The sequence below is a fragment of the Diadema antillarum genome, unplaced genomic scaffold (assembly GCF_040938485.1).
Source record: "Diadema antillarum isolate AM-2024a unplaced genomic scaffold, OU_Dant_1.0 scf00000139, whole genome shotgun sequence".
NCBI classification, from domain to species: Eukaryota; Metazoa; Echinodermata; class Echinoidea; order Diadematoida; family Diadematidae; genus Diadema; species Diadema antillarum.
Genome location: NW_027271028.1, coordinates 360,897 through 379,951, shown reverse-complemented (window position 1 = coordinate 379,951; position 19,055 = coordinate 360,897). Strand labels below are relative to the sequence as shown.

The 19,055-nt window shown below is 37.6% G+C and overlaps 1 protein-coding gene across 1 annotated transcript in view; it reads right to left on the bottom strand.

Moving 5' to 3' along the window:
• Positions 1 to 19,055, bottom strand: part of LOC139721116 (protein Obscurin-like) — a 150,253-nt gene that overhangs the window by 61,893 nt on the left and 69,305 nt on the right. The window contains exons 7-8 of the mRNA XM_071632447.1: positions 17,529 to 18,351; positions 7,009 to 7,089 (exon numbers count right to left, since the gene is read on the bottom strand). Of these exons, the coding sequence (XP_071488548.1) occupies positions 7,009 to 7,089; positions 17,529 to 18,351 (904 nt within the window). The remainder of the gene's footprint in view (positions 1 to 7,008; positions 7,090 to 17,528; positions 18,352 to 19,055) is intronic.

Here is a 19,055-nt window from a genome sequence, read left to right as displayed (position 1 = left end):
CCTCATGTTCTATTACCAATCCTTTGGTGTGTTCACATTGACAGTGAAATACTGCAGTATTTAATAATGTGAATGCAATTACACTACAAAATGTATCACAAAATATTGTGGCATTCAGGGTGATAATCTAAACTTTGCAAGAAATGTGAGATTTGAGTGTGAATTGTGCCACCCATTCTACAGTGGTGCATTTCTGACATGACCTGACACACTTCATGCCTTTCCCATTGGCATATGCAATGCTTTCTGGAAATAACATGATATTTCTTGAATGAGAGCAGTACCAAAGGGATTACTGCAGTGCCTATTACCATGGTATTTCACCACTGAAAATGGTGCTAACAAATTACTGTGGCACAGTTGTATTTGATGCCATGCTCATTTTAATGTGAATGCACCATTTGATGGTGCTTTTTGATGGTCTATACCCATCCACACAATACTATACTTCCTACGATGTGTCTACGATCTCTGTCTGTTTGTCTATCTGTCGGTCTCCATAAGAGCATTCATTTGTCTGCTTCCTGTCCAGTGCCTATCTGTCTGTCTGTATCTATTTTGTATTCATTCAGTCATGTATTTATATTCTATTTTCCTGTTTTGATTGCCTTTTTTACTCTTTTCAGCATCAAATTTGGTATTTTTTTCTCTATATTTCTTTTAACCAATTGCATACTATGAGAACACATGGATCAAGAACAAATTTGGTGAATTCAGGATCATGTAGCCCATTTAACCCATTCCATACATAATTCTGAAATCCTCATAGACTTAATACACAGGCCTTCAGGTTCCCATACAGAACGAGTTAATCTGCCAACTGTCTGTCTTTCACTTTAAATCTTGTCTCTCTGCCATTATTCTCTTGGTAATTTCCAGTGTGGCTCTCTTCATCTGGGTGACATGACATTTGCTCCTGCGACAATTGTTCTGGTCTTATTTTCTCCAAGGACTTAGGGTTAGGGTTGTGACAGGGTTTTAGGTCTAGTTTGATGTGAGGATTGGGATTGGGGTTAGGTTTATGTTTGTTGGTAGAATTCATGTTTGGCTTTACAAGCCGGTATTTCATGGGAGCAACTGTCGCAGAAGCAAATGTCATAGAACCCTTCATCAGAGCTGTGGCTGCTAGAGCTACTTACTTTATAGTAAATGTTGAAGCATTGGAACAGAAAAAAACAACAATAACATACCAGTTATTATGGTTTTTTTAAGTTACCTGTGCCCCCAAATGATTAGGGAACAGTCACTGTGGTGTTGTACATGCAGTGACTAAGCATCAAAGGTAAATAGCACACTCGACACAGATTATTAATTGTCAAAAATGCCTTCAAATCAGTGCTAAAGTGTCTCAGCATTCCTGAAGTGGATTTAATTCTAATCTTATGGATATTGAAAAAAAAAAGGAAAATGAGATGAACTTCTGTCACATTTTTTCTGCTGAGAGCTTGATTAAAAAAAAAAATGATTTGAAATATCACTGATAATAGAATGGAATGTATTAACTACATTTAACTCAGAATTGAACGGATGAAGGTAACATCTGTTCTCAAAAGTTGAAACCCCCTCTCCTACTACAAGCCTGCATCAACTATTCCAATTATACCAGCTCCATCCATCTCACAGCTATCTTATCTTTCATTACAGCATTAGCTACCAGCCCCCGTCTAACGGGCCTAGAGAGATATTGGTTTCATTGTCAATCATACAGGGTGAGATTAAAGCATAACATGTATGTCTCCTTCATGTCACATCCCCCACTGGGATCGCTATGGAGCTTCTCTTCCCATCTTCTCATCTCATCTTTTTGTCTCTCTCCCTCTCTTTCTCTTTTTTCTCTCTCATCCCTCCTCTCTTTCTCTTCTCTTTCTCTCTTAATTGTTCTTTCCTCCTCCTCATCTCTCTCTCTCTCTTTCTCCTTCTCTCTTTGGTACTTTCTAGTCTCTCTCCTCTCCTTTGAACAGTCTGTAAAATCTCTGTCCCTTCACTGTATTCATCTTTAATCAATCCATTAATTCTGTATGACTGTAATCATCACCAGCAGTATTTTTGTATTGTTGCATCAGTTGTCATGGTGAAATAATTCACTCATCCTCTGTTCTGTTTGCAGCAACAACAAAAAAAAAAATCATGATAAACATCATGAACTCACTGTTGTATTAGACAATGTATATCACACACTGTAACAGTGCCATACAGTCTTCCCAGGTTACATACTACAATTTCACGTTTCACAGTTGTTCAGGTAGTTAACACTTTAGATTTTTAAAGTATCGACCCCTGTTATTAACAAAATAACTTCCATACACATTTTCCTAAAATCTCCTCGGAATATCCATAACTTCTGCTTAAAAATTAGAACCTTTGCACTACCGTCAGTATGCAACTGTACTCTCAAACTTCTTTATCCTCTTGTGCATTGATGGTGGAAGTGGTATCACTGCCCGAGATGTCAGTCAAATTATTATATTTGATAGATGCAGCTGAGCAGAAACAATTTTCAAATTACAGTTTCTTCTTCAACACTTTCTCATCTACAGAAGAGATGAGCTGGACACCATTCTTATACAGCATTGGTAGTATGATTCTCGCCATTGTAGACATACATTAGAGATACACATTGTAGGAATACAAGGAGTCCTTTGGCCTCCAGATTAACCTGGATGTCTTCAGGGCATCACTCCTACCAGAGATTGGTATGTCCATCCCCCATCCTCCTCCTCCAGCCATCCTCCCATCCAAACTTCATCCTATCTCCATGTCACTTTGTTTATAGCTACACTTGAATGCATTCATCACAGAGCTCCGGGAGGATCAGCTTACGCACACTGGTATTTACGGGTGCAAAAGAATGTGACCCCATTCAAAATGCGCTGCTCCACGGGAGGGGGGAAAGTGATGGGGGTGGGGATGCAGCTCCAAGCATTTCCATACATTGCATCTAGGTTGATGGCAGCCAACATTTACAATCTGTTTGTTGACGAAGAGGTAAAATTAATCACTGCCGGCCTGAACAGTGACTTAAATTGACTTGTGACTCTAAGAAAGAAAGTTCAGCAGAGCAGTAAAAGCCTTGAAATCAACTTTACAGTCTGCTCTGTGTGGTCTACACTTCCATATGACTGTGGCAAAGGTATTTCATCAGTAGGACCATTGGCTGCCAACGCACACATCATTGTGTGTCATATTTGTCTTTGTCTATATTCAAAACCTTTACTGGCAAAGTGATATTGAATAATAGTTTCAGTTGATGTGATAGCAGGATTTGATCACATATAAGCAGAACTTTTTATGATACACATACAACTTGTACATGCATAATGCATATCCACATGGTTATATAGACAAATAGATACATCTTTGTGTGCACACTCAAAACCAAACACATATGCACTTGTAGATTTCTTCTTGCAGTCCCCCAACTGCAATAACAAAACTGTGATATTCACAACTTTGATTGTTCATGTGGATCAATATGTCTGTTGGCTCATGGAAGACTAGTACTTAGCATACTCAAGAAGGTGTCACCAGGAAATGTGTTTTATAGCAAAATCAGTTTGTCCACAAAGGGTTTTATTCTTAGCCACAACACCAAACCAGTTTGGGATTCAATAGATGTATCATATCAAAATGACAAGATCTCCCATGGGCATAACTCAAGTAACATATAATCGCTTTTGGTGATGTCGTTTATTGAAGCAAAACTATTATGTCTTTGACAGAGAATTCTAATGTTACTTTCTCTCTATCATACACCTCCTATTCTTTCTGCTCCTGTCTCTCTGGTTCCAGTGATATCACTTGTAGATACAAACTTGAAAACACAATGCATATCATTCTCTCTTTCCTTCTCTAAATATCTCTTCATCTTTCACTTCTGCTCTGTCAATATTCCATCTGTCTTCATCTACCTACTAAAATATTTTCTTTCTTTATTTCTCCCCCCTCTCTCTCTCCCAGTCACTCTCATCATAACATAACTATGATAGTTTGAATTTCAAATATTAAATCTAATGCCTAAACGGCTTGTGTAAATAGCTACATCAGTCATAGGATTGGCATATCACTTTGAGTACTACTGTAAAAGTGGAAATTTTCACGGTGCTGAAATTTTCGCATATTTCGTGCAAATACAAACTAGCGCGAAAATAAAAGCACACAAATATTTTTGCTTCCAATGTGTTCAAGTAGTTGATGTCATGATTCTGCGGCATTAAAACATGTTATAAAATGGGTTCAAGAATGTAGCCAATTGGAAGAGCTGAAATGAGTCACGTGTGCGTCCATGATTTCTTGCTATTGCACGGCCTTGCAAAATAGCGTAAAGTCACTAACGTCACAATGTTTACACTAGCAGTGCGCACTCAATCAGTTGTTACAAGTGCGTTGAGCGCTACTATACGCGCTGTCAATCCTGTAAACAACTTCTAGTTCGGGCTGCCAGCCGGCCTTTCTTATGCATAACATGTGGCGTACGTATACGCTTATATGCACAGTACTTATATGTGCGGGATTTCCGAGTGCGACGTGCGTAAATGTTTGGGACGAACATCTTCGGACATCTTGACTTTTGAGCGAGTGCTACATGTAGCTGACTGGTATTGACCCACAAAGGTACATGAAAAATGCTGTTAGTTTTCGACCCATTTTATAAATCAAATAATACACAGGTTTGAGTTCGTGATGTTAGTGGAGATGCAGCTCACTCTCGGGTATTTACAATGTAGTGCAACATGCACTCAGCTTCGCCTCGTTTCACAATTGTAAATACCCTCGAGTGCACTACATCTCCACTAACGCACTCTCACCTGTGTATTATTTGTATACAAAAAAATCTTCTTTTCTCGCCGAGTGCAAAAAATAAGTAACGAGAAAATATCCACGTTTACAGCAATCAGCATGTACAATGTATGCCGAAGGTCATGATTAATACTCTTTTTCAATTCATGTGAAAGTTTGACTTCCTTTGTGGAGAAATATCGGTGCACAAGTAGGGCCACAAGCCCTTGAAAAGCACAAACTTTTGGCCTGTTTGTTTAGAAATTAAAATCATGGTAAATGATGAGGAATAGATTCATTTTTTCTTGTATTCTTATCAGAGTGTGCATGCAGCGATAGTATGTAAACCTGATGGTGACATGAATGTCTGAATGGACTCAGGGTCTTAAAGATGAATTTACAGCCTTGGTAATCATCAGCATCTGTATGAAGTAGGATGCTGCAGTTATCAACATGTTAATATCCACAGTAGATGTAAACTTACAGCATGACTTCTGTTCACACAAAATATGCCTCAATTACACTGTACATTAATAAGTGACTGAATTTAACTTCAAATTTTAATCACCTGACAGCCCCCCCCCCCCCACACACACACACACACACACCTTATGATCAGCGATCCTGGTAAAGCTTTGTTCATGAGCTTCTCAACCAGTTGAGGACAAGGTGATTTTGCTATAATGAACACTTTCCATGGGGACCTGCCCAAGTATGATTAGAACTAGTACCAACTGATTAATGGGAGTATTTCAGCAAACCAGACAATTTTTTCAGTTACATATCAAAATTCTGGCTGTAGATCTTGTTGTAAAACTGTAATTGCTCACAACAAAACCACCAAAAAGCAACAACAGCAGTTTTCATCAACAAGCCATTTTTCAAATAAACATGTGCAAAATGTGATCTGGCGTGAAATGGTTAGATTTTTGCTTTAAGGCAATCTCTGAAATGATGAACAGTTATATAATTTCTGTATTTTTTAAAACATTTTTTAGGGGATCAGAGGTAAAACAGATATGTTTGTTTTCAGTACAGATATATGATATGGCTACACTAAGTGTTTCAATAATGAGGATCACTGGGAGATTATTTTGACTCTAAAGTTATGACATGAAACAGCCTCATGTAGTTTTATTAGCTTTACTAAGGAGGATAACACCACACAATGCATTCATAAACTTTGTATGATTAAATTACCCCATTAGTAACTGAACCACATGAAACCGCCTGTCTTATTACTCCCTAAAACGCCCGAAACCACCCATCTGCTTTTTTTATAGTTTTATGCTTCACGAGTTTATTGTTTTTTTATAGAATATGTAATTAGATAATTTGAAAGAGGTCATAGGTCAACAAAAGTATGTCAGAATTACTTCTGTGATACACCAGTCTCTTTGTAGAGTCTTAAAAGGCTTTCAAATAAACATTACTTATAATAGACAAAAATAAACATGCACTGAGCTATTTTACATAATTTTGACAATTTTCAAATTTAGAGTAATATTGCCATACCTTCTAGGAAACAATAGGCCATTATGAATGGAATCTTCAGTTGCTAAAGGGTTAACTAATCAAACTCTAGTCACAGGGATACATCACTTGAATGAGTCTTTACCTCAAGTCTCCTTGTGCATATAACTGAACCACAGAACCAAACACCACGTGTGTGCATTTCACCCCACCTCCAACAATAAAAAAACAAAAAACAAAACCTATTGTTACTATCTTCTCCTTGCCTCATAATTTAAGCAGATTGTCATGCCTACAAAATGTTTATTAGTCAATGTATGTTTCGTACCATGTAATCGCCTCCCTACTCCTTTACACCACCAGTTAAAGGGATGGTATAGTATTGGTGGAGATGAGAATTGGGCTTTTAACTTTTTGCAAGATACCAAGAAGCCACTAGTGAAATGGTACAGAGCATACCATTCTAAGAGGATTTCAAACGTTGTGATGAAAATCGGTTTTGGAATGGCTGAGACATCCAAAAACAAAGTAAAACAAAGCGATCGTAAGAAAAGGTTGGTCCCACCTTTTAATAGAATCGCTCTGTTTTGGATATTTAAAACCAATTTTCATCAAATAAACATTGAATTCCTCTCAGAATTACATGCTCTTTCATATTTCATAAAGAGGTTTCACATTAATTATCTCACCAAAAAATGTTGGAAACCTGAAGTTAGGTCTCAACCCAAACTACACAATGCCTTTAACTTTCCTACTCACCTGATGACTGACCAAACTGCTCTATGTACTTGCTCTCCTTGCTCCCTGAGCCCCGATGTACCGACGGAAGATCCTCTGAACCTGCCAAAAGTCATGACAAACAGTGCGCTATGTCAGGGGTAAGGATAAAAACAACTTGACTCTACAAGGGAAAATAGCAAACTATATTCCTACATCAACTTTTATGAAGTTTGAATAGTCTACAGTGTATTTCAAATTTCACTATACTTTAAACAATAGATACTATGATTTCTGTTATGATTGTATCATATTTCTATCATTTGCATTCTATCAATGCACATGGAGATATCCCATACACAAAATGCAAATTTGATTTTTTTTCATCTAAATCTATTTGCTTCTGTTTCATTTTTGCTGTATATAATGAATTCTCAAGGAAGAGTGGCTGAAAATGAATCACACCTGCAGACAACTAAACGTTTATAAGCAAACTACAAATGTACGAATGAGTTTATGATTTTAATGTATAGCTGCAATGGATATCCAGTTGAATGCAGTGGCGGATCCAGAGGGGGGGGGGGGGGGGTGCACCGGGTGCGCCCCCCTCTTTTTTTGTTAAAAGAAAAGAAATAAAAAGAAAAAAAATTAGATGAAACCTGGAAGTAGCACCAGAAATATTGTCCCCCCCCCCTTTACAGAATTCCTGGATCTGCCCCAGCAATGTGTTAGGTACCTCTCATTGATATGTTTTCTGCATGAGGCACATGGGGGTCACAGATGTGTCATATTGGAAGCTGTACATATCACTATCAAAGGATTTATAAGGACAAATGAATAAAATCCAGTAAACCAGCTAATACATGTTCTGCTTTTACAGTTTAAGAAACTAAAAATGCTGATCAGTCATATTGCTTTGAGTTTTAGGATTTTGTCCATCAAATTTACAATCGAGTTCAATTGCAGTCAATCATGCTGGGAATTATGTAAACACAGTAGGTAAAATCATAACTGTATGGTTAACAAGCTTCATAAAATCTGCTCCCCCCCCCCCCCCCCCCCCCCGGAACAAGGTATTATCGCAATGTTGTAATGACATTGCAGATACTGCGTTTTTCCATGGGGGGGGGGGGGGTGGAAATATCCAGTTGTTTTGAATTTCCAAATAATTCTTCAATTCTGAAATTTGGACATTTAGATATTAAGATAGCAAATTGTAGATTTTTGCACAAACATGAAGTTTACAGCATATATTTCATCAAAGCAATTTATTTTTTTCAGATTTAGGTTTAATAACTAGATCAAAGTGTTCTGGTGATTTGGGGTATGCATACATGATGCTATGAATACACAGAAATCCAATCTTAATTGCAATAATCGCATGAAAACTCACAGTAGATCTTAGAAATATAAAGACTTCCAGTGCCGCACATACTGTTCAGGCGATATCATATGAAGAACCCACCTTCATACTTTCAGCATGGACATATTTTAGCAACTTAGATGACAGATAACTTGTAAGGAAGCCATTCTTGCACACTAAACATTTAAGGGAAACATATTCTTAACAAATGAAAAATAATAAAATGAAACAGTGCAAATGGGTGTATTATATCAATATCATATATATGAAAAACTTGAAGTAAAATCCAGTTTACAGGCCTACAGATGACTGCAGTGATTGCTGCTGATAATGGTCTATACAGTACGTAGAATGCATACTGTAAAACTAGACATTTTTGCTCCATGAAACTCTCGCGAGATTCGCGAAAGTCAAATGCACACAAAAGTTTTTTTGTTTCTTCTTGTTCTTACACAATTCATCGTTCTTCAAATGAAAGGCAATTCAGACAAGTTGCATGCTGTGAAAAAGGTCGACGGTGCAAATTTGTGAATGTTTCATGTCATAAATATTTCTGGTTTTTACAATACACTTTGACATGAATATTTCTGGTTTTTACAATACACTTTGACACATTCTACACCTAAGGTACTTCTCCGTGATGAAAGTTATCAGGCTAACAAACAGTTTGCTTGAGCCATAGCCTTTATACACCTGTAGCAAGTTAGTAGAGGAACTGTAGAGAGGCTATCAACGGCAAGCTACAGCTCCATAGGTCAATCTCAGAAATAGACTGGTGATCAGATTTCTGAATCGCAAGTTCTTGTTAGGAGAGAGCTCTGGATGGAACTTGATCGGCAGGGGGCTTATCAACATAGCTGTGGTAGAGGCCAGCCACGGCACGGCTTGTCGAGTCTCGACGGGGCGGAGTGATTTACCCCGCTCAATCAATTAATGGCTTTGTGAACTGATAAGCGGTATTCAAGAGTTGATTCGCATTGGCAATCACCAGTGAAGTGAACGTTGCTTCAATTAACAATCTATGATAATATCAAGTCATTCCATACAACTGTAGCAAGAGGTACCATTAAAAAGTTATCAAAGATCACAATAACAATGAACATTTTTTAAAGAGCACATATCACAATAATCATATCATCCCCATGTGCTCTATGCCCTATAGGAATAAAAAAAAAAGAACAGAAAAAAAGGACAGTCTCATGAAGAAAACTCTATCATTCAGTCATAAAACATGAAAACAGTATGCTGACAAGTCGGGATAAGACAGAAGAAAATCAAAACCACAAAATCTTCTCACTGACCTTCCGCATGAGTCTGATAGAGTGTCAGCAGTGTCCACATACAGACATTGATAATAGTATAATATACACGTTTTGTATGAAGATTTTGACCACAAAAAGGAGTTAACTCCATTCTTGGCGATTTTGAGATATTTGCAATTAAACCTGCTAAAAAAGAAAATTATAAGAAAATATGGGATTTTTAATCATAAATTCAAGAATATTTCTTGTTATGCAACATGTGAAGTATTATTGGAAATATTTCATTTTGCACTATCTGATGATGGACTTACTTTAAAATGTTCAAAAATGGCACTTCACTCCTTTTGGTGCTCAAGCTCTTCACATGCATAACATAAGCTCCATCCCCAGTGAGGCCCACACACATATTCTTCAGCCTTTCAGCTTCAAAATATATGATTATAAGCTGAAAGGGCATTAATGTCATTGCACCATGAATTATGGCTTAAAAATCAAATGCTGGGAATACTCCCAACCTTTAATGGACCCTATCTCTTTTATCATTCTCTTTATTTATCAAAACTTCAACGTTGTATTACAAATGTTATATCAATGTTATAACTTCAACATTATTTGACTTGCGCAAAATATCCACTTTTACAGTATTTCAACAGTAGTGTGGCTTTACAGGAAAAAATCATCCACAATATTTTAAATGTACTCACCGCACAAGGTTGTCAGCTTTCAAACACTCAAATGTAATGAACGGAATCTTTCAAGCACTATAGTAGATATCCTTTATAATCCTACAATATCCAGCCCAGATCACTTTAATCCAATTTGTAGAACTGCAAATCCTATAAAGTATGCAACCCAAACTCCTTTCCCTCCATCGTATCCAAAAGATGATGCCTGTATCCGTCTCCTTGGTGACGATCACTGGTCCTCAGAGGATTTGACTCCAGGCTCATCACTGCATCCCCCTTACCCTGTCAAGGCACAGTATATCAAGACATTCTCGAGGCGTGTCGGGGGGCACACGTACGTCACAATCTGCTATGTAACTGCTCGTGTTTGCCTCTATACACAGCCCAGCCTCACCTATCACCACTAGGCTCCATGATATGAAATTGCTAACCAGGTGTGTTCACACCTGAGTCTAACACACTGGGACCTCTGTGCAGATTGTCCAATCAAACATCACAGGACCAGTTTCCACGTGTATATATTTAAATGATCATAGCTAGTCTTACCATCATCTGCTTAATGTTGGCATGAAGTGGAATGAAACAAATACCTCACCTGGCTGTGCCTACACATACCTGGAAATGATTTACTAATATTTTGTATTCCTGCAATTCTTCTGATAATGAATGCAATTTCCTCTCTTTAGACACACAAATACTGTAAAAATTTCATGCCAAATTTTAGTACTACCTCGAGAGTATTGTGGCATTCACTTGACAGAGAATAAGCTGTGTTCGCACTCCTTGAATTTCTGTGCAATATGCATTTTGCACGAAAGATTTTTTCTCAGAATATATTTCTCAAACAATCACACTATTTAATGTAGTTTAATAATGGAACGAAAGTTTGGTATCACTCTTTCTTGTCTAGGGTTTGCACCAGTGATATGTACATGCACCTTGTCTGCCACTCTAATACCCTGCAATGTTTACACCTTGGGTAGCCTATACTGCACATATCAAGGATAACAGTAAATAAAGTGCGCCTCAACTGGAACATAAAAAGGTTTAGACTGTCAATAGTTATTACTGCAAGAAATCATCATATTAATGTCTACATCATAAAGCACTCAGATCTGTTTCCATTTGCTGCATGCATGTGAAAGGTGATCTAAATTTAAAATAAACATCTTTTTTATTATCTGCTTTATTTTTGTCTTCTCATTTCCCTGTAAACCTAAACCTGCAATCTCCTCGTTCTTTTCTTCTCAACTTCTTTTTCATTTTGCCAATATGGCTGCTTGTGTCGTATTGTATTTACAATACTTGAGAGAAATACTAACTTATATCAAATGTCAATTCCAGATGTGTAAGATGGTACATCCTGTAGCTAATGTAAATCTGTAGTCCCTCATATAGAATTTTGCTGTCTGATGACTCTTCTTTTTCCCTGGTGTCATTGAGACTTTTGATGTTGCGATATCTCATTATACATCAGAGTGCAGTAGTTTGTTGACTTATGTCAAGTACTCAGGGTCATGCAATGCTTAACACACTACCACTGGTAGACTTCTCATGCTAGCTGTGTTCACATCTACAGTACCACAAAACTAACAAGACCTAGTTCACACTTTCTCAGAATCTAGTTGTTCTGACCGTAGTCCTGAACATAACACTTCCGATTAATGAAAATATATGATCATGGTTATATTTTATTTTGGGTGGTAATTTTAAAAAATATTTTGACATAAAGTTTACTAATGATGATATGATCTGTCATCATAAGTCTAATAAACTCACCAACATTGAATTCCTAGTGTTCATTTTTTTTAAAATTTCTTCTCACTTTTGTAAAAAAAAAACAAAACAAAAAACAAAACAAAACAAACCTTGCCATAGACATTGTAAGACAGCTTGCCTCCAGATAAACACAGCCTTACTATACAATTTAACCCTTACTTTAGTTTGTTCACCATTTGCCATGCACACAGGAGTGCTCTCGTTGCCAACTGGCACAGATGTCTGGATGCTAATAGTCTGTTAACCCATTGAGGACTGACTGAGTTTGCAACAACACGCATTACCCATAGACAATTGCCCGAGTATACTTGGGATTTGTCCTCAGCGGGTTAACCCATTGAGGACTGACTGAGTTTGCTACAACACACATTTCCCATAGACAACTGCCCGAGTATACTTGGGATTTGTCCTCAGCGGGTTAATAAAGATTATCTAATCACTACTGCACCACCATATATGCGTAGCTGTCTTGTTGGACAAAGGCACATTGCTACACCTAAGTGGGTTTATTGTTTAGATGGATGACTGAATGCTAGTGAAAAAGCTTTGCAAGTTTAAGTTAAGTGCATTGCACTCAATGGGTTAAGGTATCGGCAATGTATAAAACTCTGGGTGCGTTCGAGCGCTCTCTTAAAGGGATGGTACAGTATTGGTGGAGATGAGAATTGGGCTTTTAACTTTTTGCGAGATACCAAGAAAACACTTATGATATAGTACAGAGCATGCCAGTTTAAGAGGAATTCAAAGTTTATTTGATGAAAATCGGGTTTAGAATGACTGAAACATCCAAAAACAAAGTAAAACAAAGCAATCGTAATAAAGTGTGGGTCCCACACTTTAATAGAATCGCTCCTTTTGGGATATCTCAGCCATTTCAAAACCAATTTTCATCAAATAAATGTTGAATTCCTTATAGAATTACATGCTCTTTCATATTTCATAAGAGGTTTCTCATTATCTCACAAAAAAATGTTAGAAACCTAAAATTAGGTCTCAACCAAAACTGTACGATCCCTTTAACCCGTTGAGGACGAACCCGAGAATACTCGGGCAGGTATCTATGGGAAATGCGTGCAATAGCAAAATCAGTCCGTCCTTAACGGGTTAAAGTGAACTGTACCGGACGTACCCATGGCAGAGGAGGTGCTTGAATGCTACTAAAGTGTACAGTACTATAATGAACTGAGCCAAAAGTAGACCACTTCCCGATGCACTCCAAAAGAATACCAAAAGCATACCAAAAGCGACCCAAAATTCACATGTGAAGAATGCGTGTATCATGCACATAGGTTATAATGCAAAGAGTTCATTCTTTTTGTTCTGGACATCTGTAAGAAGTTAAGTGCACCAGGTGAATAACTCTTTTGCTACAAAACGTGTAACTCCCTCTAAAAATAACTAAAATACGCGCAGCTTCAACTCCTACAAAATTCATTGACCCTGTTTGCAAAAACATAAAAATTCCTGTAAAAATCCATAAAAATTTCTGGATCACTACCAATCAATAGTCATCTGTTTCTTGTATCATTATCAACTTCTCCAGCAAGTTTCATTCAAATGCGTTCATAACTTTTTGAGTTATTTTGCAAACAGTCAAACAAACCAACGCCAATAAAATCATAACCTTGATCCTGCCTTGGCAGAGGTAATGATTACACCTTCCCTTGGCTCTAACTGAAATTCTTACAAGTCTATTGACTGTTAATTGCCAGATGCAGCTGATATCAGAGTTAAGTTCAACAATATACACATTTCTCTTTCGATCAAACAATTTCCAGGTTTATGTGAGTATCAAACTTACCCAGGGCAAAATCTTCACAGCTTCTCGAGTTTTTGCAGTTGTCTATTCTGGCAAAGTATGCTAACATAACCATCAGCTGAGGCTGGACTCAACAGTACTCATCATCAACATTCAATTCCTGACTGTTTCAAACAAAAGCACACTTAAGGGTGGTAAAACAACAATAACAACATACTCAGGAACCAGTGAAGCTATTTGCTTGTCAGATAACCGGTTGTAAAGAAGCGATCCCAACTCTCAGGAATTCAAATTGCTCCGGACAATGAACACTCCGCCTCATTGAAATGCTAATTACAGACAACCCTGACCATTTGCTCTATGATGGTCACTTCACACTGGTCAAATGGCACTTTGGGGTTTGTTTTTTTTTCCCTTGTCAAACAAAATTCATGAGCAGAAAGTTTTGTTTGGCCACAAAGCATACTCTAACTATCACTGCAAAAATGACTGCTGTGCAGTTGTTTTCTTATCAAAAGACTTGAACAGATAAAACATACACACAAAAAAACGTTCAGTAATATTGGCCAATTAAGAGATTTTTACTTCTACATAAGTCCAGTATAAACATAACTTTTTCCTGGTTGCTGTTGTCTTCTTAAAAGATTCCTATGTTTGCTTTGTGAACAAAGAATTCACCTCAACTGCGGATCAACACACCCACCAGACCACTTTTAACAATACCCCTTTTCTTCAGAACCCTTTGCAGTACACAACTGAAGTCTGACACAGCACATTCCAGAGTAAAGTGTTTTCTACCATTTTCCTGTAAATCATGAAAATAGATCTAACATCTGAAGCTTTATGAAACTAGTCACTCTCACTACAAACCTTCTTTATTTGTTACACATTGGTCTCTAGAAGATCATTAACCCATTTAGGACGGGCTGATTTTGCTACCACACATATTTCCCATAGACACTTGCCCGAGTATACTCGGGACTCGTCCTCAACGGGTTAAGAATAATATAATTCATACTGGGACAGTCATGTCCAATATTGCGTGAAAGAAAAAGTTGACAATACCACAGTGTATCCCCTTGATTGTTTCTGTATCCTATCTTACCTTAAATCTCTTTAACCCTTTCTATGCCAGGGATTTTGGACAGCATGTACATTAATAATATGGGGGTTTTCTGTGCTAATCAGCACTCAAAACACACGAAGGGTTTAAATTCAATTCATAAGGACTCCCTGTAGGGTACCAACAATTTTTGTAATGTTACTACTGTTGTCAGGACTAAAGAATATGGCAGCCTTTTTAAATTCAAGAAGTTATGTCTTGATGATAATCCCTTTTTGTTAAATTACTAAGAAACATATAAATGTTGATGATTTAAGAGTTTAAAGAGTTCTTAATGAAATCATTAAAGAGAGAGAGAGGCAGAAATGTACAAGCAGCACTTGAAAATTAATATATATATATATGTATATATATATATATATATGTATATATATATATATATATATATATATATATATATACATATATATATATATATATATATATATATATATATATATATATATATATATATATATATATTTATGTATATATATACATATAATCCTTACAGGGCACTCCTTTTCAGTCAGCCTATTAGATGTGAAAGCCACATCCAGGCTAGTGCATTCATAAGGCAGAGAGTGAAGTTTGATGAATGGCCTTAAAAACAAATAATCCCAGGTCCAGATTCACCAGACTGGAACGTACGTCACTCTAGCGCAATAAATCTTGACAGGGAAGACAGATGTACATATATCTACTTCACTATCTCATATCTTCCAATCCTGAAACCTAATCTCAAAGCCCTTAAACAGATATAGCAATGTTTCTATTCTTCTCCAAGAAATGACAGCATACAGCTGTGTCATGTTATCCATGAGATATCATCCACACAAAGTTCATTTTGTGTGTCAAGTCCAATACATTCTGAGTTGTATGTGTTAGTAATAAAAGTATACCACAGACCACATAAATTGTGAAGCAAAGGTTATCATAACTTAACAAAAGAGAGCATGGTCAAAGGGGATACAGTGCACTTCCATTATAATGAACATGGTCAAAACAAAATTCCAGTTACAACGAAATAAAAATTTAGGTTGTAACATTATCTGCGCTCTGTATTTTTATTGTTTATTTGTTCGGTTATGATGAAATTTTGATATAACGAAAGAAAACTGCTGGTCCCGAGCACGTGGTTATAACGGGAGTCCACTGTATAAGAATGTGTGTCTTCCATTACTGAGATTTATGTAACCTGCTTTACTAATTAGCATCTTACAGTATCTTCCTTTCTGAAGAACATATCTGGTTTCAACATACTTAACAGCTAATGCCTTTCACTGCATGCCACACAGTCTATTGCATATCTAGAAAAGAAATGTTGATGCTGAGTGCAGTGCACGTCAGTGCACAAATCTTTTAAGCTGATATTTTGGGGGAGTCATCATTACAAATTTGTATGTACAATAACACACCTACACCATCTGCTAATTACTGTATACACCGAATATTTCGCGAGGTTTCTATTTTCACGAATTTCGCGAGTCAGGTGCTATTCGCGAATTTAAAGACATGCAAAAATATTGACTCTGATCCTGACATGAATGTGACATGCATGCATTCAGTTCTCCATTCAATGCTGCATTTCACGATCGCAAATTTAACCACTTGTGAAATCATCGGGAAGTCCCAATTCGCGAATATTTAGACTCGCTAAATATATGGTGTATACAGTATCTGTAAGAATATCTACTATTAAAGTGTAATTACCACAAATCAAACTAATGTGCACAAACAACTAAACCAGCTCTAAGCACCCAACAAACTTTGCATTAAAATGTAATTTATGCTGCATATCATGCATTAAAAGGCACATTCACATGTATTCTCTCTTTGCCAATTTCAATTGGCATAAATACTCTCAAAATACAGCTTATCTATCATTAGACAGGACAGACTATAATCCCTCTAATCTCTACTAGTTCTACCTTTAATTTACCTGAGGGAGCATTTCCACAAGGTCTGGCAAAATGTTAGTAAAATTAAAATTTATGAGTAAATGCCAATGAAAACAGCTCGGCAAATAAATGTCTGAGTACCTGTACACTACAGTATACTCAATGATCCTAGGTGTGTCATGTTCAGTAATTTCACCATAGAGGGCAGCAAACATATTAGGCAGGGACGATTGAATAGCACAACACCACTCACGTAGGCAAAGAAATAGAGATAGACTTGAAAATGCTCTTTGACACTTATCGAACACACTCTGATAACACACTTTGTTATTAGATAAGTAAATAAGTATCAGAGTATCTGCTGACTATTTTCAAAACTTTGTAAGCTCTCTATGTATACTCCCTTAACCCGTTGAGGATGGTTTGATTTTACTACAATGCGCATTTCCCATAGACGTTTGCACAAGTATACTCGGGACTCGTCCTCAACGGGTTTAGCATAGTGAGCAAAACATGTTGCACCACACAAATGTGGCTAAAAAAAAAGAAACACTAGTCTTGTCCATTTTATGCTTTCAAGCCTCAAATTTTCATACAAGAATTACTTTCATAAGATAAGAATGGCAACAAACAATGTTGATTGATATGTTGATTGAAATCAGGACACTGAACTGCTGGGGTACTTCACATGAACCTCTGGTGTCACTTACCTTCAAGGACCACAAGTTCAGCAAGGCTGTGTGCTGTACCCAGGTTGCTTTTTGCTATGCAGGCGTACTCCCCAGCATCCGCTACTGTTGCATGGGGGATAACCAGCATGCAGTTGCCTGCATTGCTCCTGTCGATGATGTAGTGACCCTGGTTGGTATCTTCAATCTCCTTGCCATCGTGGTACCACTGGACCTCAGGCTCCGGAAGACCTGTGACCTTACAGTCAAAGGTTGCCCCGTTCCCCTCCCAGCACTTTGCATCCTCAACATGGATGAGGAAGGATGGTTTGGCGAAGGACTGCGGTCCTTTGTTGATGGTGGTTGTGGTCTGTTCTTCAACAAACAGTTCAGCACTGACCTGTTTCTCTCCAAGTGAGTTGACAGCCTTGCAGGTGTATTCACCTTCATCTTCAGGAAACACCTCCACGATTTGCAACCTGTGGGTGAAGTTCTCATGGTGGAACTTGAAATCCCCGCTCTCGTGAATGGGTCGCTGGTTGTAAAACCACATCACCTTTGGAAGAGGATTGCCGCGCACCTTGCACACAAAGCTAACCTCTTGCCCCTCACAGACCATCTGATCCTTGAAGAACTCCACAAACTCAGGGGGACGTCCCGTAGCCTTCTTGTTCTTGTCTGGTTGTACGGTCAGCTTGGCACTGCTGGTCTTCTTCTCACCGACACCATTGTAGATTTCACAGGAGTATTCTCCCATGTCAGTGAGGAGGGCAGAGTAGATGGTGAGGGTGGTGGTATAGCCATCTTCCTGAATTCTGGGGTCATGGGTGGAGAGCAGCACCTTGTTGTTATGCAGCCATTTCACCTGTCATTGGAAGATGAAAGATGTCAACAGTCTTTGGCATGAGTTTGATTGATCCAACTACAAATTTTAGTGTAACTTGTATTTGGGACATGCCTGGCAAAATGATTCCTATATGCCCCCATACACACTATGTGTGGGTGGGGGTATAACTATACACATCACCAACACCATATCTGAATTTAACCATTTCCTTTTAGTCATTCTCTCATGTAAGAATATGTGGGGAATGGCAGGGTTGCCAATCAAATGATGACAAGATAATGATTTCTGCAGCAAAATTCCCAAAGGACTCGATGCTTTAGTCCTGTCTAGAAATATTGTTAAAGATGAAAATACATGCCCCCAAATGAGCAGCAATTATGCAAAAAATAACAATTCCTTTCTAGGTTTTGCAATGCATTTTTTATTGAGTGAACATTGTGTATTGTTGTTCAATATTGAAATTAATATATCATGAAGAGATAAACATCAACAACAACAACATATTCACTAAAGAATTTTAAGGTCAACTGGACTGGATTCTTGATAAATGATGCATTAAAGGAGCAAATATTGTAGGAAGGATGAATTTAAGGCTGGCAGCACTCATCTGTGCAGCTTAACCTGTTGAAGACTAGTCCCGAGTACATTTGGGCAGGTGTCTATGGGAAATGAATGTTATAGTAAAATCAGCTTGTCCACAATGGGTTGATTAGCACTAAACT